The sequence below is a fragment of the Rhineura floridana genome, chromosome 6, assembly GCF_030035675.1.
Source record: "Rhineura floridana isolate rRhiFlo1 chromosome 6, rRhiFlo1.hap2, whole genome shotgun sequence".
In the NCBI taxonomy this organism is placed as follows: domain Eukaryota; kingdom Metazoa; phylum Chordata; class Lepidosauria; order Squamata; family Rhineuridae; genus Rhineura; species Rhineura floridana.
Genome location: NC_084485.1, coordinates 31120165 through 31143253, shown reverse-complemented (window position 1 = coordinate 31143253; position 23089 = coordinate 31120165). Strand labels below are relative to the sequence as shown.

General features: G+C 44.6%; 1 protein-coding gene across 3 annotated transcripts in view; it reads left to right on the top strand.

Moving 5' to 3' along the window:
* The first annotated feature begins 5491 nt into the window (after nt 1-5491).
* CSE1L (chromosome segregation 1 like) overlaps nt 5492-23089 on the top strand; it is a 40712-nt gene continuing 23114 nt past the window's right edge. Inside the window, exons 1-3 of one of the 3 annotated variants that reach the window (XM_061631349.1) lie at nt 5492-5657; nt 10558-10653; nt 13250-13392. In XM_061631349.1, coding sequence (XP_061487333.1) covers nt 10569-10653; nt 13250-13392 — 228 coding nt within the window. In that variant the 5' untranslated portion in view covers nt 5492-5657; nt 10558-10568. Of the gene's footprint in view, nt 5658-6045; nt 6153-10557; nt 10654-13249; nt 13393-23089 lie in introns of those variants that run through there. The other 2 variants (XM_061631348.1, XM_061631350.1) reach the window with 2 other exon arrangements.

Genomic DNA, 23089 nt, shown 5'->3' with positions numbered 1-23089 from the left:
CCCTCCTCCTCCTCATGCACAGGGCCTCCTTTCTGAACCTCACTTTCTAGTTTTGCCTCCTCAGGATCAACAAGCTGTGACTCAAGTGGCCGCACTAACTGACTGCTGCTCTCAGCAGCAAAACCTGCAACAGGCGTCTCTGTAATAAACAAGAGATAATGCTCCTATATGGGTGAACTTCAGCTGTGATGTGCCCCCATCTCTTCCCCATGCTGCAAGATGCCCCAGTCAGAGTGGAAGTAAGCAGGTCGATAGCACAATTAAAAGAGATCCTATTTGCATCATTTTTGCTCACTGAATAACCCTGCCTGGGCCAGTCTAACCTACTATCTCACAGGGTTGTTGTGAGAACAAAATGAGACTAGAGTAAAAATCCCCACATAGCCATGAAGCTCACTGGGTGACCTTGGGCCAGTCACTGCCTCTCAGCCTCATGAAAACCCTATTCATAGGGTCACCATAAGTTGGAATCAACTTGAAGGCGGTACATATATTTTTTATTTTGAATATGATGATTATGATAATAAATATGCAGCATTTCAAATTAATTCTGTATGAGAAGCATTCCATGCCAAGCTTGGAAAACCAAGGATGAGGTATAAAATGTAGACAAAAATACTTTTGACAAAATGCCGTTTATCTTTTATATCTGTATCTATAATTAGCAATACAGCTGAATGATGTATGTAAAGTATTTTTTCTTTCCCTTTTCTTTTTTATTAATATTTTAGTACTACTGCTAAAGTTCTGATGAAAGAATAAAGCATTCATTAGCCAAATTCAAATGATTAGAACACATCACATAAATTCCACTGAAGTTGGAGTTTTTGCCATAGAAAATGAAAAAAACATATAACCTATGATAGCCCAATAGACAATCAGAACTAATATAAAACCGTGTTGCTTCTCATTGCAAATCTTGCAAGATCTAAGGTAACTCTAGATCATGTGAGTTCAGGTGATGCATGTTATGTACATTTGTATAGATATTAGCAGAGATTGTCAACAGTCTATCTCTCTCTGGGACTGGGAATCTCTCTCTTTCTCACAGAACATGAGTTTGAGAGCTGGGGGACTGAGAGGAGGAGCTGCAAGGACCCTACTTCTCACCTCATCTCTGCCAAGAACAAAAAAATCAGCCTTAAGCCATTTATTATACGCCTAATGATTTTTTATTTTTATTATTATTATTATTATTACTGAGACAGTTTTTGTCCCACATACAATTCAGTCTTGTGATTAAACAGGACAAAAATACAAATAAAAAGAAAGATGGAGTTCAAATAAATATACAATAAAAAGTTAGCCGGCATTTTAAAAGGCAGGAGTGCTCTGTCTGGATAAATACAGCACACAGGTATACATGGGAACAAGGGGGAGAGTTCAAAAAGGGGGGGAAGGACTGTAGGCCGAAGTTTCAGAAGTGCCTTGTGATTGATGGAGGGGGCAGCAGAGGCAAGGAGAGGCAGTGGGGGGGGCAGAACGGTGCTGCGGGGGGGCACACACACACAAATCATCGTCACTCACCTCCACAGCTCTTCGGCATTCTGCTGCTGCCTTCTCCTCCATTGTCCTTGCCCTGGCTTTTTCCTCCGGCGTCCATTTTGTCCTCTCAGACGCTAGCAGGCCCTGCCTATTCACCTCTTCCCTCGTGCATCCTAACACAGATCACGAGGGAAGAGAGAGTCTGCGCAGAGGTCCAATCAGTGTGAGGCACATGCCTTGTGTTAACCAATCACAGCCAGGAGCTGTCTTCCCCTTGTTCCCACCCCCAAGTAACATGCAACCTAATGTGGAAACGTTAAAGTTGCATTGAAAAGTAGGGAAATTACTAGTCGTTCCGTTACTTGCCAAATGTAATGGAATTACCCACTCGTTATTTAAAATTGTAACGAATTACAAGTAACTCGTTAAAAATAACGAGTTACTTCCAAGCTCTGCTCTGAGGCTAGTCCACCCCAGCTGGCTAGGGCCTGTTCAGCTTGCCACGGCTACACAAGCCAGCCCCTTCCTTGTCTGCAACTGCCTGGGGGGCAACTGGGCTCCTTGGGACTATGCAGCTTGACCACAGCTACACAGGTGGCAGGGCACGTAACCCCTGAGCCATTCACTGTGGGGGTGATCTTAGCTGGCCCTTTGCACCCAGGAGACACGAGCGGGAATTTGAACTCACAGACTCTGGACTCCCAGCCAGGCTCTCCTCCCCACTGTGTTATAGCTATAAATGATTAGATAAATGAATGGAGGATAAAGCTATCAATGGCTACCAATCAAGATGGCTATGTTCTACCTCCAGATCAGTGACAGCATGTTTCTGAAAACCAGCTCTTGAGGAACAACAGTGGGAGAGAGCTGTTGCCCCCATGTGTTGCTTGTGGACTTCCCATAGGCATCTAATTGTCCATTACAGGAAACAGTGCTGGAGTAGGCAGGTCTTTGATCAGATGCTGCTCTTACATTCTTAAGATGCTCCTCTTCACCCCCCCCCCACTACTCATGCTTCTGGTTCACTATTGCAGCTTGAGTAGTTGCTTTAGCTTTTCTTAACGGAAAACAAGTGTGTGGGAATCAAAATCCATATGTAGCTTGTGCCTTAACCCCATGTTGTTTTTGCTAAGGTCTTTTCTCTTTTTTTAAAAAAATCTACCATGGAAATCCCCCCACCCAAAAAAAACCCATGTAGGAAGCGGCTTTTTAATTCTGGCAACTTCCCTCCTCCCCCATGGATAAAAAAAAATACAGTTCTACCATTGTTCATTTCCATTTCAATAGAAAAAGTAGCTGTGATTTTCAGCAGAACTACTCAACCCCCCCATGTACTGTTTCTGCTGCTGCTCTTCCAAGGAAGCCTGCAACCTCTACTGCAGTGTTTTTTTTATTCTAAATGAATAAAACCAGTGCCAAAAATTACACACAACTTTGTTGTACGTAGCTGGTCCTTCTGTATGTATACACTTTCCAGTGACAATACGCAGGTGGCGGTGAAATATGCCAGGCCTGTTTTCAAAGTGGTCTGCTGACTAGGGCATTGCTAAGCGAGCGTGTGATGCCTCTAGCATTGTTGAAGTTAAGCAGCTGTGTGCACATGATCAGTATTATAGATAGAACACTGGGTGCCTTATGTAAGACATTCATAGCTTTCTAAAAGAGCGGAATATAAGCGTAATGAATGTTTGCTTTACCAGTTACAAGCCACCACCCAGACCCTGCACTTGCTGTATACAGGAGCAATGCTAACTATGGGAAGCCAGTGTAACTTACACTGGCTTACATTAAACCGGCACAAAGTACACCAGATCCAAATCCCATTTAGGAGCACAGCTACTTCTGGTTGAGCCAGCCCAAGCTTGACAGAGGGAAAGTAAGTTTTTAAAATAGTTTGATTTACACTACCCTTTTTGCCACTGTAAGTTCCGCTGGGTTGCCAGATCATATGACTGAGCTGAATAGAGTTAGGGTCCAGCATATTTCCCCCCCCTGCCCAGTCCTGCCCCTTTTGGGGGAGTGGTGCCTGCCTCAGCTCAGCCCCAGCTGAGCAGGGATGATGGACTTATGCCAGCATAACCCAGGCTGAACCAGAGATCCATCAGATCCTATCGTGCTTATCCTGGGGGATCAGGGGTTTGGATTGCTCCCTATTTGTCCCAGTTCTAAAAGCCTTCTTGTGACATTGCTAAAAAAAAAAACCTTCCAAACTTGTGTTTTATTCCAGGTATATTCTGTAACAGGTTCTTGACAAAATAATTGAGCATTATGGTGCTTTACTAGTTTTTCTGTGATGTTTCCCCAGTACTATCACATTACTGCTGTTCAAAGGGGCTACAGTGCAAAACAAAAGCAACACAAAAATAAAAACAGAATTAACAATATTTGTGGTATTAAAAGTTACAGGAATCAGCAGGAAGTTACATGAAAGGCACTCCCTGGGGATGACGGAGGAAGACTGCTGCAACCCTTTGCTTTACCAGTGATCATCACCCACGCCCATACCCTGCACTGCTGTACACAGGAGCAATGCTAACTATGGGAAGCCAGTGTATGACCTGAATAGTATTGAAAATAGGATCATGTATGACTGGAATGTGCAATAAAAAGAATTTCTGGAGGGGCCCTTCAGTAAAGGTGCAATGCCAGCAATGCTCAGCAGCTGTCAACAGTATGCAATGCAGACACCAACACATTTATAGTACAGATGGATACACTAGCCAAAAGCCACAGTTGATCATGTAAATTCTCATACCAGGCTCCCAATTATCTCCTTTCCCCATCCCCTTCACATTCAAGACCCCTATCTATTATATGAATGTCCATAGGTACACACTTGCACAGAACAGGTACAAAAATTAAAATATTTTTATGACATCGTAAAGAAGACTGGAGCAAGCCAGGGATGGTGGTGGATCTTTTCAGCATGCTGCTTACTAGGGAATGACAGAGAAATCCTAACCATGCCTACCCAGAAGTACCGTAATTCCTACTGAAGTCAATGGGGCTTATTTCCATATAAGTGTAGTTAGGATTTTGGCCTTAGTTCCATTCAGCACAGTAGGACTGAGTTCTGAGTGAAACAAGCAAAGGCTTGGGTTGTGTGGCTGCAGTCTTTTGCACATTTACTGTACTTGAGATTGTATCCAACTGAAATCAGTGAGACTTCCATAAGCAGAGTGTGATGTAGTGGTTAGAGAGTTGGATGAGGACTGATAAGTCCCAGGTTCAAATCCCTCACTGGGTCATTTTGGGTGAGCCGATATCTTTAAACCTAATCCACCTCAGAGACTGATTGTGATGATAAAAACACATAAAAATTGTTTTCAGTATTAGAAATGAATTGAGCTCAGTCCTTTCACACAAAATCCCACTCCTGATTATCTATCTTCATGTCAGTCTAATTTTGTTGATTTGTGAAACAAATCAGAGTTGGGTTTTTTTTAAAAAAAAATCACACTACATGTGTTAATGGGATTACTAATGCCAGGATGTCTGTTATCAGCAACTAGTTTTTATTTGGTGGTGGGGAGAATGGACACTATTAAAAATTATAACTTCTGCACTTTATGCCTGTCATTTCCTTCAGATCTCATTGTTTATAACCCCACGTGTGTGTGTATCAGGTAATTCTTCATGCATTCATAAAAGCTCATGCCATAATATTGTTTTTAGTCTTTAACCCTTTGTTTTTGCTGCAACTGACTCACAAGGCTACAAAACCTTACAGATGTGCTAATGTAGCAGCGGGTCCTCCTGATCTGCCTTCTGCCCACCCCTGGGTTAGTCTGGGTGGATTGATGAGGCTCAACAGAATCCAGCGGAGGAGGACGCTACTCAGCTTTTGTATATTTGGCAATGCCACCATTCGCCTCTACCTCTTAGCCAGATCTATCCAAACTGCGATGCTTTATGGGAAACCACTGACCAGAAGCAGCGGATTGGCTTGCCTGGACTGAGCAGGCTCTTGCTTGGGATTGGCTGGGACCTTTGGAGAAGCCGGCCGTTGATTGGTGCCGGCCGGGAGGAAGCTGTGCGGCGTCCTGCGTGATTCCGTCACTGCGTCGCCGCCGCGCCCTCTCACCGAGGTTTGAATGTGAAGCGGAGCTAGAGCCGTAGGAGGAGTTACTGCTGCTGTCGTCGTTAGCAGCCCTGTCAGGGGGATCCGTCAGGTGAGTCCGGGTTCATGAGCGCGGTGAACCCTCTTTGGTGGGGTCTGGAGTCCTGAGGCGGGAGGAGTGGAAAGGGGGGAGTACTGCCGCGGTCCTCTGTTTTTCCTTCCTTGAACGGCTGTCGGGTTTCGGGCCCGCGGCATAACCGAGGGAGGGTTGTATCTGAGCATGCTGCGTCTGTCTCAGCCCGCCCCTTTTGGGCTGCGCGTGTTCCGGTTGGTTGTTCAGCCTATCCCGCGATGAAAACGCCCAGTTGATTGGTCTTCACAGTTGTCACTCTGGCGGGTAATAACGAGGTAGTGTGATCCGAGTACTTTCAATCACTGTCCCTCTCCATTTTCCTCTTCCTCGCCTAATGATTAGGAGAGGCCAAGGCTTTCTTTACACATTCAGTCCGAAGGGTCCACACCGCACCCCGCCTCGGAAGAGAACTCAGGGGCCAGTGACCCTCCATGCTGCTGACGGAACCGAATTCTTATTTCCTGATTCCCAAATGTAATAAGGGGATGCTCACAAAGCTTAAGCGGCAATCCTGCCCACATATTCCTGGGAGTAAGCCCCACTGAATAGAGTTAGGTTTACTTCAGGATAATAATGCATAATATTGTGCTGTTAATAGCTCTAGAAAGACATGTTGGGTGTCACACTTGTATGGAAATAGTGTGTTTCCTAATTTGAGCTGGATAAAGAGTTGTGGTTATTCAGTGGTGAGGGAAACCCACTCTGCACATGCCCTGAAGGCAATTCTTAGCATCTGTACAGTGCGTGTATGGAATATTGCATTTCAAAGCATTTCCATGTACATTTGTGGTAATTTGTATACCATATCTTTTCCGTATTGCAAATAGGGGCTGGATAGTGGCTACTTGCTAAACTAGTAGCAGAGGCAAGATTTGAATTTGGTGTAGTCTCTGGCCCCTCTACCATTAAGAATAATTATTTTGAAGTTGGGCTGTTCACTTCAGTATAACGACTTATGCATCTTTTGGTATTGCAGTTTTTCCATAAGCCAATAAGCTCAAAGCAGCTTGGACAGATTATTAAAAACCTAATACATAACACAACATATTAATGCTTTAAAAACGAGGCAATAACACTGCCACCACCTTAAAAAAATCATCACTAGGTTACAACATATTAACCAGAAATGTCATGTCTGCCAAAATAGTCTTCAGCCTTTCTTAAAAGTAAGCAGGGCCAAAACCTCTCATATGGGAGAGAATCATTGTGCAGCCTCAGAGCCACCTCTATAAAAGCCCTGCTTCTAGATGCAGAGAGTTGTACATCATACAGTGAAGGACTATGTGAAGCTAGAGTGGAGGTGGATACAGGGACAGGGTCTTTAAGGTATGTGGGTTCTAAACTATGAAAATCTTTGAAGATTACCTTGAACAAGGTTTGGAAGCAATCAAGATAACCAGTGCAAATGGTTTTTAATGACTGAATATTTTAATGGTATTAAATGACTGAATATGTTCATATCTCCCAATATTTTTAGGAGCGTGCAATAACATTTAGTAGTTGCCAGTTAACTACTGGGTTAAGTTTGAGGTGCTGGGTTTGGTGTATAAAGCCCCACACAGCTTGGGACCAGGTTACCTGATCTCACCCCTTATATGTCCAGTTGAGCAATGCGCTCTGCAGGTGAGGGCTTGCTGCAGATACCATCTTATCTGGTGGTGTGTTCTGCAGAATATAGGAATCGGGCCTTTAGTATTGTGGCACCAATCCTTTGGAATTTCCTCCCCTAAAATATTAGACAGGTGCTGTCTCTGTTGTCTTTTCGGTGCCTACTCAAGACCTTCCTCTTCAGACAAGCCTTTTAAGTAGAGACCTGTATTCCAGTGTGCATCTATATTGGAGTTATTTTTAAGGTAGATTTTTTTTATTCTTTTATCACTTGTTGCTTGCTGCCCTGGGCTACTTTTAAATAAAGAAATAAAATTTTGCATCGGTAAAACAGGCTTATAATTGGCTATATGCTCCTTATGCAACAGTGATTTCTTAAGGAGTGGGTGTAAAGTTGACTTTTTAAAGTTGGGCAAGACCTGTTCTTTTCCAAGGGAATGTTTATAGTTGTAGCCAGAAGCCATCATCAGCCATGATGGGCTTGGGACGAAAACTCACATTGTAGCCTTCACAGCTCCAAGCAACCTGTCAGCATCCCCTGTGGAAATTAGGTCAAACTGATCCAAGCAACTGCAACAAGTGATGCTTCTGACAATATTTATTAGACAATATTTAATTGTGTCCTAATTGGACTGTACTTGAGTAACTTTATCAGCGAAACTGACCGCTAAATAATAATAATAATAAATAATAAAATTTTATTTATGAGTCGCCTATCTGGCCGAATTAACGGTCACTCTAGGCAACGTACACTGACATAATAAAATACAATATAAAACCAAAACCACATTCAACAATTAAGCTAAGCAATGTTAAAAGCTAACCCATCCCAGAAATCCCATAGGCCTGCCTGAACAGCCAGGTCTTCAAGGCCCGGCGGAAACTTATCAGGGAGGGGGCATGACGAAGATCGAAAGGAAGGGAATTCCAGAGGGTGGGGGCCACAATCGAAAATGCCCTCTCTCTGGTCCGCACCAGCCTAGCTATTTTAACTGGTGGGACCGAGAGAAGGTCTTGTGTGGCTGATCTTGTCGGGCGGCATAATTGGTGATGCTGGAGGCGCTCCTTTAGATAAACTGGGCCGAAACCGTATAGGGCTTTAAAGGTCAGCACCAACACCTTGAATTGGGCCCGGTAGACAACTGGTAACCAGTGTAGATCTACTAACACCGGAGTGATATGATCACGGCGACGGCTGTTCTTAATCAAATGTGCTGCCGCATTCTGTATCAGCTGTAATTTCCGGACCGTTTTCAAGGGTAACCCATGTAGAGCGCATTACAGTAGTCTAAGTGGGAGGAGACCAGAGCATGTATCACCCGTGGGAGCAGATGGGCAGGAAGGTAGGGTTGCAGCCTCCGTATCAGATGAAGTTGATACCAAGCCGCCCGGCTCACTGCTGAAACCTGAGCCTCCATGGACAGCTGGGAGTCAAGGATGACCCCAAGGCTGCAGACCTGGTCTTTCAGGGGCAGTTTTACCCCATTAAACACCAGGTCCATATCTCCCAACCTTCTCTTGTCCCCCACAAGCAACACCTCAGTCTTGTCGGGGTTCAGTTTCAGCCTATTCCTTCCCATCCATTCACTTACGGAGTCCAGGCACTTGGACATGGTGTCCACAGCCAATTCTGGTGAGGACTTAAATGAGAGATATAGCTGAGTGTCATCCGCATATTGGTGACACTGCAGCCCAAATCTCCTGATGATGGCCCCCAGCGGCTTTACATAGATGTTGAATAGCATGGGGGAGAGGATAGAACCCTGTGACACTCCACAATTGAGAGGCCAAGGGTCTGAAACCTCATCCCCCAATGCCACCCGTTGGTACCTGTCTGAGAGATAGGAATGGAGCCACCGTAAAACAGTGCCCCCAATTCCCAATCCCTCCAGGCGATCCAAAAGGATACCGTGGTCGACGGTATCGAAAGCCGCTGAGAGATCCAGGAGGACTAGGAGAGTATATTCTCCTCTATCCAACGCCCTCCTCATATCATCCACCAGGGCGACCAAGGCTGTTTCAGTTCCATGTCCAGTCCTGAAGCCCGATTGGAAAGTATGGGCGGTGTCGTATAGCCCCTGCGTAATCATGCAGAAGATTCCGCTGGATGTGTTTCAGCTGATTTAGTGGTAATGGAGGAAAATTATTTGTTTGCTGCCATCATGACCACCTCAGAGTTCTCCTAATGATCTCTGGCATTCTCAATCAAATCAAATCAAAATTTTATTACAGTCAACAGAACACTGAATCATCAGATAAAAACAGATAATATTATTACAACCTCGTTAAAAAAATATAAATGGAATATATATAAATAAGTAAAATAATACTTAAAAATAAGTGCAAAGGACCAAATAACAAACAGTTGGTTTGGAGACTATCAAAAATCATTAATTGTCTAATATGAATAGCCAAGTTCAAGTTCATATCTCAGTCAAATTTAGCATGAATGTTTTGTCACTTAGTGTTAAAGCTGGTCAGTAAACTAAGGAGCTGGATCCATGGTAGAGACACTGGAGGGTCACTCTCAGTTGCCTCAGTCAGTGGCCCTATTCCATATCTCTGTTAGGGTACAGACTGAGTAAACTACCTTCATCATCTCTCATATGATCCATCAGACCCATGTGTTTACATGTGATGTTCCTCCGTCCTTTGCACAGCTGTTTCTTCCTGGCCCCATGGCTCACAGCACGTCTGCCAGTAAGCTAGAATTCAGGAGAAGAGCTCAATGCTCCTACCTCTACTTCCTCACTAAAGTTCATGGTTGCAACTGAAGCTGTCAACACCAGAGTTTCAGAAAAGAATTGAGAGTATAGTGACCTTTTTGTTGCCCTGTTGGGCTTTAGAGGAAATTCTTCCTGGACTTGTTTCAAGAAGTCTCTGACATTGTAGCCAATGGTTGTGTGTGTGTGTGAACATGTGTGTGAATGAGCACTGTGGTTCCTAATTTTGTGTGTGTGATGGTCAAGAATGTTGTATTTGTCCTGATCTGGAATCCAAAGATTCTCATGTAGATACCCAGAAGGTTTCATGTGTGCCTTTAAGGGGTTTCTTCTTCAGTGGTTGTTCACAAGGGTTCCCTGACTTTCCAGAGAGCTTTTCAGAAAGCAAGGGAAAGAAATATATCAGGCAATTCAGAATCATGGAGCAATATGCAGAAACTTCGCTTGCGACTCTTTTAATCTTGTTTCTGAGTTTTTAGTAAAATGGCCAAACACCCAATTTTGCATAATCTTGTGTTTCTCTTCTTGATGGTCTCTTGAACTATTAGGTTCTGCAGTTATGGAACTGAGTGATGCCAATTTGCAGACATTGACAGAATACTTAAAGAAGACGTTAGATCCTAATCCTGCCATAAGGCGACCTGGTAAGAGTTTTAAAATGTGAAAGTTAAGCCTGCATTGAATTATTTCTAGTGATAGTTTACTCCAAAACATTATAGGACCTGTTCAGCCATTTTGGATGTTTCTTGAATTTTTTAGATTCAATGGTATTGGCAAAGAACAGGGTTTTTCAAACTCTTGTAGCACCATTCATAGTAATCAAAGGGAAAACTGCTTTAAATTTTCGCAGATATAATTCTTGAAGGAACAGTCTGATGCTCACCAAATTTTATTTAATTTATTTATTATTTGATTCTTCCAAATGGAAGAAGAGTACTGAACTAGATGAAACTAATATATATCAGATTAGGGACTGTCTTTTTGCCCCTTCCCCTGCCACTTTAAATGCAATTCAGTTGTGTGGACAGGATGACAGACCTCTGGAAGCTTCATATGAGAGCTGAACGTATATAATGTTTTAAAATATTAGAGGTCCATCTGTGCCCTTTTTTGAATCACAGCCAAGTTGCTGATTATTAAAGGCAGGTTAGCTTTAATCTATCTACAATCAAATCTTGATGAGGGAGCCAGTCGCATTAACTGTCCATAGTGAAATCTGTCTTGGAGGTGATTGAGCATGATGCAAAGAAAGTTGGGTGCATTGAAATCTAAGTGAAATCAGGTTTGGGGTTGAAGTATTTAAGCACTCTAGTCCCTTTGACTTCATCGGGCAAGCTTTACATATCTTAATTATGCCCCACGGCCTCAGGATGCTAAAGGTGAATTCAGAGGGTTCTGCTCAGGCAAAGCATCTGAATCTGATTCATGAGAATCTGAAGAAAAAGGAAGCTAGTTTCAATAAGACAGGAGGAGGGACATGTTAGCAACATACATTAGGAACACATGAAGCTGCCTTATATTGAGTCAGACCATTGGTCCATCTCGCTCGGTATTGTGTACACTGCCTGGCATCAGCTCTTTGGGGTTTCAGACAGGGAATCTCCCCCAGCCCTGCCTGGAAATGCTGGGGATTGAACCAGGACTTTATGCATGCAAGGCAGATGCTCTACGACTGAGCTACGGATGTGTATTTTGCACTTCTCTACTTATTAGCTATTCAGAGAAACTAGTGCTACAATCATATGCATGCTTATCTTGGAGTAAGCCCCATTGAATGTAGTGAGACTCATTTCTGAATAAACATGTACAGAATTGCACTGTAAAGCAGGTAGATAGTTTAGTGTGGCAGCACCTACTCTGTGGAATTCCCTACCCTTAAATATTAGACAGGCACCATTTCTGTTATCTTTTTGGCATCGGTTGAAGACCTTCCTCTTTCAACAAGCCTTTTAAGTTGTGACCTTATCCCAGTCTGCTTCTGTGTTGGAATTGCTTTTTAATATGTTTTTAAACATTTTTTTAAAAAACAATGTTTTTTAACCTTTTTTTAAAGACGCCTTCAAAGCTCTTCTAAAAATGTTTTTAAAGTTGTTTTGTTTTAATGTATTTTAAAGTCTGTTTTTATGGTGTTTTAAAGTGCTTTTAGTGCTTTTGTTTCCCTCCCTGGACTCCTGCTAGGAGGAAGGGCGGGATATAAATCAAATAATAAATAAATAGATAGATAGTTCTGACTCTGCTGGCTTCTCAAAAATAGTCAAGATCACAAGAGCTACTTTTGCCTAGTGGAATTGTTAACTTTTTCCCCTATGAGCAGCAGATGCTCAGGTCAAATCTCACATACCTTATGAAACTGCTCTGTTTGAAGATAGGTTTGCCATGCAGCATGGAAGTTCAAGTAACGTTAAGTAGTCTTGGCTGCGTGGAACTAGTTGTGTAGTTCTTTGAATCCAAGCCAAAATATTCTATTAATACTTCAAAATATAAATGAGTAAATATATTAGCACACACATATAAAATTCTACAAAATACGTAACTATTTATTAACTAACCTCATTAATTAATTTGCTTATTCCTGTAATAAATTTTGCTGTATATTCTACATTTCTGAACAATTTCAAGAGGCTAATTACCAGTCAGAGTTTTCCAGTAAAGTGAAGGGGAGAAGATGAATATTTTATGTATCTTACCTGTCAACAGCCATAACATCTACTTTATGATAGTCCAGACTGGGCTGCCTTTGCAGAGATTGTTCAGAAATATAGAATTTAAGAGCAGTGTCCTGATCTACATTTAAAACTATGTGCAGTTGACATATGTCAGACGTTTAGTACTGGTGGGAATGCAACTCTACCATCATATATTGGTAGTGATATCCAGCTAAGTCAGCCTTTGCCAGACTGGTGTCCTCCAGATGTTTTGAAATATGACTCCCATCAGCCCCAACCAGCATCCCAAACATCTGGAGTGCACCAGGTTAGTGAAGACTGGACTAAGTCATACTCAGAATAGCCCACTGAAGTGAATGGACTTGTTAGTAATGAATAAAGTCAATTGATTTTAGTGGGTCTATCCTGAGTATGGTTTAGTTGGATACTACCCATTAATTTCTGTTTCTTCCCTATATAATGTTAAATATTTGCTTGCTTTTGTATCTGATTGTGTTAAGTGGTTGGAATTAGACTGTGGAATTGCTATCCTTTTTGCTAAGTTCATGATAGATGAATAAATAAATATTTACAGCGGAAAAATTCCTTGAGTCGGTTGAAGGAAGCCAGAATTACCCACTGCTACTCTTAACACTACTGGAGAAGTCACAAGATAATGTCATCAAAGTCTGTGCCTCTGTCACATTCAAGAATTACATTAAACGGAACTGGAGAATTGTAAGTATTTTGATTATTACAATCGTATTAATATAGTGTGTTTCTTTGTAAAGTAAGTGGTTATTCATAATGGACTAAGATGTTGCCGAAGGATTGTAGGACATCAGATATGGTATTGTGGCAAGCCAATGAAGAAAATAGTAATTTTGTATATGAAATCCCAGATGAATAGTTTTCTTAGTACTTGTGTGTTGTGTCATATTTCAAAAACCATGCTAGTGTTAGGGATCCACATATCTGGCTTGCTTTTCTAACTAAGCCATTATTGGTGGTCTCCACTGGCCCCTCTCTTCCCCAATTTCTGTAGTGCCTGCATAGAATTTTGTGAAAGGATGGATGGTGGCCCTTGTGTTTGGCTTTTGCAGGATACAAATATTTTGCTGTTACTGTCTTCTGCAAATGACATGTGGGAAGAAATATTAGAACTTGAGGAAGGAAAGTCCTTGCTAGATGGGGAATGGGGTATCACTGATGAGTAGGTGAATTAATTTATTGAACCTGGGCTACCATATGACATTGTTCTGATTTTGAAGATTGTTACTGTCATGCCCTACACCACCCCGCAGTTGCCAGGTGCATGTTAAGGACTCAATTCCCCACTCTGGGTAATTGATCCTGTCCAAGCAATCCCCCTTCCCAAGGCTGTGCAAACCAACACCAACCCTGCAAGGCAGAAGATAGGCTGCCACCACCCCTTAACTTGAATAACCACTCTGAGTCAGGGGAAACCCAGAGCCAGCAATAATTCTACCAGGGATTTCTAAGGACAAGAGCCAGACAGGCACTCCTCATCCAGAAGCCCCAGGCAAAGCCGAAACACAGTAGTTCGTGGTCAGTGACCAAGGTACCAGGTTCAAAGCCAAAAGTGCCCTCCCGCAATGAACACACATGGGTAAATAGAAGTAGCTTTATTGAATAAAACATGTGCACAATAATAGCAGCAAAACAGTTCCTTCAAACCTTCACCCAAACAGGGGTTTAGGTAACAAATATAAGAGAGTTCCGACACAACCAAAAATAACAAAATTAACTAACCTGGTCTACTTACTTGAAGAGGTAGTCGTCGTAAATCTCAGCTCTCCCCAGAGAGGCATAAGTTGGTTAGTGAAGGCAGTGGAACCCTACTCAGGTAACCACCCGTCTAGATGGAACCCAAGGGACCAAAGCCATAGGTCTCACCCCCTATACTTAAGAAAAATCCCTCGCAACAGCTCACAGTACATTAGCCAATCAGGGGGCTTTCCAATGAAGTAATCTTCCCGAAGCTTCTTCACTTTTCCCGCCTAACAGGCCCCCTCCTTCCCCCCTGATCGCTCTCTCAGGCCTGCTTGACCTTGAGTACCAGGCTTTCAGCAGATAACAGAGATAACCAGGTGCTGCTTCTCCAGCTCTTAATGGCAGCTGAGAATGAAACTTTAAAGTTTTCCATTCACTCAGAGGCCCATCTCCTCCCAAGATGAAATCCCCATAATTCTCTGCATCTGAGCCATGTTACAATAACCATTCTGAACCATGCTACAATGTCATGACAGTTACTGTCATTAGAATTGGTCTGTTAACTTTTAAAACTGTGAAATGTGTCTAGTTCAGATCTTGCAGCTATTGCTATTTTTGATTATATGAAGTTAGAACACTTAATCACAGCTGCATTAAATGGTGCATGCTGATATTAATATTGATTGTTTTAGGGATTTGGGGGATATTCCAAAACTTGTTTTAACACTTTAAACTTTAGTGACTTTTCAGGTGCTGTCTCAAATATGGATATTGATTGATGCTGAAAAAAATAAGTTCATATAAATTGTTAAATCATCTTGCTTGATGCATCCACATGCCAGTATGTGGTGCTTACAGCTGAGGGGTGCAGCTTTGGTTCTAGTCTGTTATCTGACTGTCTGTTTTTTAGGAAAAACAAACAGGAAGGCATCAGTCACAGGAAGAAAAAAGGAGGCCTGCAGAGGAAAATTTTCCATAGGAGGTGGGCCATCACTGCGGGTAATAGTTCCACCTATCGTGCGAAGGCAAGAATGTTTTTGAAGTCAAGACTAGGGGCGTCAGGCCCCTCCCACTCTCCAGTTCATTCTTGCCTTCGTACGAACAAGATTGGATCTATAGCGTAGCAAGTAGCTTTTAGCTAAGTTTCGCATATTTGTCTGCTCATTTGTCTTCAAGTCCTTCCTTTCCCTGTTTGTGTTTACCTTTCCATTTAAGTTTGAGGGTCCCCACAGAGACCGCGGCTGCGGTTCTCTACGTTTCTTGGCCAATTTTGAGCTTTTTATTTTTTGAGCCTTTATTTCAGCTTATTTCTCTTACTTGTTTGAGGCTTGTTTGAGGGTCCCCTCAGAGACCGCGGCTGCGGTTCTCTTCGTTTCTGTCCGCTTTTTATTTAAGCTTATTTCCCTTACTTGTTTGAGGCTTGTTTGAGGGTCCCCTCAGAGACCGCGGCTGCGGTTCTCTTCGTTTTTGTCCGCTTTTGAGCTTTCCCCCTGGCTCTGTTGCATCCATCGGGAGCTCGCGGCTCTATTTTTTTCCTGTGCCGGGCTGTCTCAAGCAGCGCTTTGAGGAGCTCTTGGAGAGACTGCGGGCTGCGGTTCTCTCCCAGGTGGGAGCTTGCGGCTGCGGCTTCCTGCCCTCTCTTTCTCCCTCTCTCTCCGTGACTTTAATTTTCGCCGCGGAGAGCTCTTTACTCGGCGGTGACAGTGACTTTCCTCCTGCTGCCTTTCCCGACACAGGCTTCTCTCGGCAGTCTCCTTTTGGGTTTTTTTAGAGCTGCAAGTGCGACTATCGACCCCGCACCTCCCCCTGCGAGACTGTGCTGGGCAGCCCTTCCCCCAGTTCGTTACCAGTCGGCCGCCATTGCTTCTTCCCCCTCCGCCATTTTCGGATCATTTTTTCCCGCTCTTTTTTCCGGGCGCCATTTTTGTTGAATTCAAATTTCCCGCCTTTTTTGTTACCCCTTTATTAACCAACGGATACCTTCCCTGCAAGTTATCTGTATGTGTGTTGTATGTGTGTTGTAGACAGACTTACAGGGCTTCCTTACACACAAATTTACAGTGGCTGACTTGTACTAAATTTGAATTATATTCAGTACCATCAAGGCTGGAGCTTTAATATCAGTGGCTGACTTGTACTAAATTTGAATTATATTCAGTATCATCAAGGCTGGAGCTTTAATATCAGTGGCTGACTTGTACTAAATCTGAATTATATTCAGTACATCCTGCCCCCTCTGTGGCCGTGTACCACGCCTGAAATCCAGCCTACAGCACTAATCTGAACTATATTTTGTACATCCTGCCCCCTCTGTGGCCGTGTACCAAGCCTAAAATACAGTCTATATTATACTAATGCTGATACCACAGTGCATCCTGCCCCCTCTGTGGCCGTGCACTTAGCCATCTGCCAGTGTATTCTACCCCCTCTGTGGTCGTACACTGTGCCAGTTTGGGTCTTTACATCCTGCCCCCTCTGTGGCCGTGTACTGCACACAAGTTAATATAAGATGGCAGAACACCCAGACATGTCGCAATCAGCCAATATGATGCCAGATCAGCCAGGCATGTCACAAACAGCCAAGCCACAATATTCTAAGGCGACTAAGACTAAGCATGTTAAAGCACTGGCTAAGACAAAACATCTTTCCAGCCATAGCAAACCAAAGCGTCCACGCTATGACTCTGTGCCAACCACCGCCACCACCACAGCAACTCAGGCACACATAAGCGATATATTTCATTCCCCTGCTGCTTCCTCTGACGAGGAGGATTTTGCTGGCTTTCCCACTCAGCTTTCACATAACCAGCCTCCCTCCGTTTTACCGCCCCAAACATCTGCTCCAATACCTACTCAGGCACAAACATCTGCCACAACCGGGCTGCAGCTGTCCCCAGATTTCCTCTCCCAACTTCAAGCCATGCTGGCATTTTTCACCCAAATGCAGTCACTACCACAAGTTCCTGCCATACCTCAACTCAACATGGACCAACGTGCGTGTCATGTAGCTCATCCTTCCTGCTCACCAAATCCCTTTGATGTAGCCAGAGGCAGATGCATTGACGAAGCCTCGTATGCGGAGGAGTCAACCTTCACTGACCACGTTGAAGGAGATGACTGTAGCGACTATTCAGATCATGAGGAGGATACATCGTATTGTTTGTTTAATGCCTCAGACTATCAGCCCCTGGCATGCAGGGTAGTTAATACCCTTGGTCTCCAGACTGTGCCTTCAACTTCTTCCACCCCAGCCATCAAAGGGGCCAAGGTTCTCAAATCCCCTGCACCTATTGAACACTACATCCCGGTGCCAGACCCAATTGCCAAATTGGCCTCTGAAGAATGGGCTCACCCATTTCAATCTCGCCGCTTCAAGAAACAGGCTGACAGGCTTTACGCCCTAGCTCCGGACTTTGCCACCAAGTTAGACGTCCCTGGCATAGATGAACCAATCGCTCGCCTTGTTTCACGATCTCTTTTGCCCAGGGAAGGGGAATTCCAACTAAAGGACACTACTGAGCATCGAATAGACTTCGCCCTCCGCAAAAATCACGAGGCCACTGCCCTCTCCATGCGTGCCTCCGCTTCAGCCTCCATTTTCTCCAGAGCAGCTATGATGTGGCTGGATGATCTTCTAGAGGACACTAACCCTGATCCTGTCGCCCTCAGAAGGTCACTGATAAAGTTGCGTAAGACAGCAGCTTTTGTGGCCGATGCCACCTTGGATGCTACTCAATTGGGGGCACGAGCCATGACAGCTCAGATAGTCGTGCGACGGACCCTCTGGCTTCGCCACTGGCAGGCTGATTCAGTGGCCAGAATGAATCTGTCTAGGGCTCCTTACTCCGGATCTTTACTCTTCGGCGAGGAAGCTCTAAAGGCAGTGCTGGTTGATCCCAAAGACGCCGACAAACCGGTTCTGGCCGCTGTCAAGAACATCGACCACAGGCCTTTCAGGCGATTTCCTTCCTTCCGTACTAACCAGCCCTTTCGTGGAACGCGGCCAGGAGGACGAGGCCGCGACTTCAGATCCTATGACCCCACTTCATTCAGGGGCTCCTGGAACCGACGCTTCCAGGGCAGAGGTCAGTATCAAGGGCAACTCATCGTCCTCATATAGGGGAGGTCCTCGCCAATGCAAGCAGTATTAACACACTGCCCATAGGTGGCAGATTACTTCATTTTGGAGACCGTTGGCTGCGCCTCACTACGGTCTCCTGGATCAGGGAACTTTTCAGTCATGGCTATGCCATAGAGTTTTGGGCAATCCCATCAGACAGATTCCATCCGTCCCCTTGCCCAAGGGCACGAGCCAGGCACAGAATCATGCAGACAGCTATACAACACCTCTTGGACATAGCGGCAATAGAGCCAGTACCCACAACTGAGAGGTCGGAAGGGATGTACTCCCTCCTATTTGCTGTGCCAAAACGAGATTTATCATGGAGGGCGGTATTGGACCTCAAGTTTGTCAACCGTTTTGTAACATATCGCAGGTTCAAAATGGAATCACTCTACTCCATTACAGAGAGTTTACATGAAGGAGACTTCCTGGCTTCTATTGACCTTAAGGAAGCGTATCTCCATGTGCCCATTTCCATAGCCCACAGAAAGTTTCTTCGGTTTGCTTTTGGCCACCAGCACTCGCAATATAGAGCGATGCCATTCGGCCTCTCCTCTGCTCCAAGAGTGTTTACCAAAGTGCTACTCATCCTAGTGGCTTATCTCCGGACCCAAGGGGTTCATCTCTACCCATATCTGGATGATCTGCTAATACGGGCCAAGTCTGAGGAGCTGGCTCATCATCATTTAACAATCACCCTCAATGTTTTGCAGGCCTACGGCTGGCTTGTCAACTTCAACAAAAGCCATCTCCAACCAACCCAATGCCTACTACATCTAGGGGCAATGTTGGACACCCTGCAGGCAATGGTCTTCTTGGCTCCAGATCGCATCACTGCCATCACAAGCATCGCAAGGTCCCTGATGCAACAAACATCCGCAGACGTCATGCTTCTCGCCAGAGCGCTCGGGATGTTCATCTCTACAATCCACAGTGTGCCATGGGCTCGAGCCCACACTCGGCACCTTCAATGGACTCTGTTGCCATTTCAACAGGACATTGCCAGCTCCAACCATCACAAAGTTCGTTTGAGCCCCGCACTACGCCTCTCCTTCCGCTGGTGGACCAAGGTTCAACACCTCTCCAAGGGCACGTCGTTCAGAGAACCCCGCAGAACCGTTGTAACCACAGATGCCAGCCTCATCGGTTGGGGAGCCCACTGCAACTCCCAGTACGTTCAGGGGGTTTGGTCCACCGCAGAGCAAACTCAAAGCATCAACTGGCTGCAGCTAAAGGCTGTCCACTTAGCTCTACTTCATTTTCAGTCTCTGTTCCCTTTGGACCATGTGCTCATTCGAACAGACAACACGTGTGTAAAATCACATTTGAACAGACGGGGGCACCAGGTCTCGTCCTCTGCAGGACTTAGCCTCCCTCATCTTTGTCTGGGCAGAACAACATCTACAATCCCTGAAAGCAGAACATCTCAGAGGGATTTGGAATGTGACAGCAGACTGGCTCAGCAGACAACAGGTCTTTCCTGGAGAATGGAAACTTCATCCAGCCATTTCCCATCGTCTCCAGTGTCGGTTCGGCGTCCTCTCAGTCGACCTGTTTGCTTCCAGTCGCAATTGCCAACTTCCCAGGTACTTTGCACAATACCTGGACTCAACAGCAGAAGCAGTGGATGCTCTGACAACACCGTGGCCAGACGGTCTATTGTACGCCTTTCCTCCCATACCATTGTTAGCCAAAACCTTGAGGAAGGCGCGAACCGAGAGGGAACAGCTGGTTCTGATAGCACCATTTTGGCCACGCCGACCGTGGTTCTCAGATCTTCTGGCAATGTCAGTGATGGATCCTTGGACACTTCCAGTCAGGCCAGACCTCCTATCCCAGGGTCCAGTACTGCACCAGGACCCTACTTGGCTCAATCTAACAGCGTGGCGTTTGAACGGGGACATTTGAGGTCGGCTGGCCTGTCTGACGCTGTGATTGATATTATTTTGGCCTCGAGAAGACCATCTACCACTCGTATTTATCAACATACCTGGGTGGCTTTCTCCAAGTGGTGTCAGTCCCACCACCATGATCCATCCCAGGCCACTGTGCATCAGGTGCTGCAATTTCTCCATAGCGGCTTTATGATGGGACTTCGACCCAACACTCTACGTAAACATGCGTCCACTCTGTCGTCCATTCTCTCAGTGTCCTCTCCTGGAGATCATATTTCCTCACATCTGTTCATCAAACGTTTTTTGAGGGGAGTCGCCCTACGCTCTCCGGCTGTTGTCCATCGGTTCCCCTCATGGAGTTTGCCGAAAGTTCTGCAGGCTTTGCAACGCCCTCCGTTTGAACCCATCAGGACTGTGCCCCTACGTATGCTGTCCTTCAAGGTCTTGTTCCTGATCGCAATCACATCTGCCAGACGCGTTTCGGAGTTGGGCGCATTGTCTTCTGCTCGACACCTCTGCGTCTTCCATAAGGACTCTGTTGTGCTGAAGACCGATCCTTCCTTCCGTCCCAAGGTCAATTCAGTTTTTCATTGCAACCAGGACATTGTTTTGCCTTCCTTTTGCCCAAATCCTACCCATCCTCTCGAGAAGGCTTGGCATTCGTTAGATGTCCGGAGGGCTCTCAAGACCTACCTGTCTAGGACCCAAGAGATTCGACGAACGGAGTCTCTGTTTGTATCCTTTCACCCAAGGTCTATGGGGCATAAAGTATCCAATTCTACCTTATCCCGTTGGTTAACGGCATGCATTACTTTAGCATATGAGTCCCTGAAGCTGTCAGTTCCAGCTAGTATAACGGCTCATTCTACCAGGTCAGCTGCCACTTCGGCTGCTTTTGCCACTAATGCTCCTGTTGCCGATATTTGTAGGGCTGCAGTCTGGTCTACCCCACACTCATTTATAAGGCATTATAAAATTGATCGTTATGCCTCTACTGACGCATCTTTCGGCAGACGAGTGTTGCAACAGGTTCTTAATGAGGATTAACACGTGGGTGGTCCCTCCCTGTATGGGCTGCTTTGGTACATCCCGCAGTGATGGCCCACCTCCTATGGAAAATGTACCATTGGTCTCACCTGAAAGGTGATTTTCATAGGAGTGGGCCATCACGACCCTCCCAGTTGGAGGATGACTAGAGATTTTATAAATGGGTTACATGTTATTGTTACGCTATTATATTTAAATGTAAGAGTGAAGTCAAGACTTTTAGTTCTGTTATGTTGTTATGTTAGAGTCATGTTGTTATGCATGTGACTATTATGTTATTTTCCTGGCGGGCCTGTTGGCCTTGTTCTTGTATTTTTAGATATCTCTTTTTAGTCTCACTACGAATGAACTGGAGAGTGGGAGGGGCCTGACGCCCCTAGTCTTGACTTCAAAAACATTCTTGCCTTCTCACGATAGGTGGAACTATTACCCGCAGTGATAGCCCACTCCTATGAAAATCACCTTTCAGGTGAGACCAATGGTACATTTTTATCAGGTCCAACATGTTACGTTTCATAATAAATTCTTCAGGGGCACTACAGACATAAGTGATATGAAACTTAAGATACACACATATGAACAGAAGCTTAATGGCAAAGCCTTGTGCACAGTTATAATAGCACAAATGGTAACTAAAGTTTTACCATCGTGGCTTGTATCTGATGGTGCTGGTCCACTGACGGAAGAGTTCCATCAGTGAAATGGGAAGGAAAACCTATTTTTGGCAATTCTCCCTGCCTGGTAGAATTTTGCCTTGCTAAATCTTCTTGAAAGAGTTGAGGGACCCTCTAGAGCAGATTTACGGGTGGCACAGGGAGAGGGGCAATGACCAAACATGGCTTCCCTTCCTGTTCTGCTGACAGAAGTTTTCAATCAGCAGAACTGCACCTCTGGATACAATGTTTTGTTCATATGTGTATCGTAGTTTCATATTTATGTTCATAGTACCCCTGAAGAAGAATTTATTCAAAAACGTGTTGGAGTTAATTTTTTCCCTGTACATTTCAAGGTCTTCTCCCTTGTCTGATTTTTATCAAGCTTTTCCTCAAAGAAGCTCAGGTGGCATACATGATCTCCCCCTACTCCCCACCACCACCCTTAGTCTTCATAACAGCCTTGTAAGTAAGAGACTAAGAGATGGTGACTTACAGAGGTTTTGTGGCTGATTGTGGAGTCTAACCACTGCAGCGTACTGGCAGCTTTCATGAGACGTTTGTGCCTCTGAGGCTGAGATGGCTCTTGAGACACCAATCTTGTGAATACTTATGGCAGGAGTAGGCAGCCTTTTTTTCTGTAAAGACCTACATTCTGTTGGGGGCCATAGGCTGGCAGTTGGTGGCTTTCTTAACATCCCCTTTGTCCAGCAGGAAGGTGTTGAACACTCTGGTCTTGCCAGATGTCTGAACTAATCTCTTGCACAGGGCTTTTGAAATTAGGCCAAGGGTTATAGGTTGCCCACAACTGAGTTACAGATTAGCCATTACTGTTTTAGCACTGGTGAAATGGTTTTCTGAGATATTTGTCATTACTTGTGCAGAATTCCCTTGTTTTTGAGACACTTTAAATTTATCCAGAGCATTTACTGACAAGTGTATTAATTGTATTCAGTTTAGCACTAAGTAGTTCTGTCAGTGCA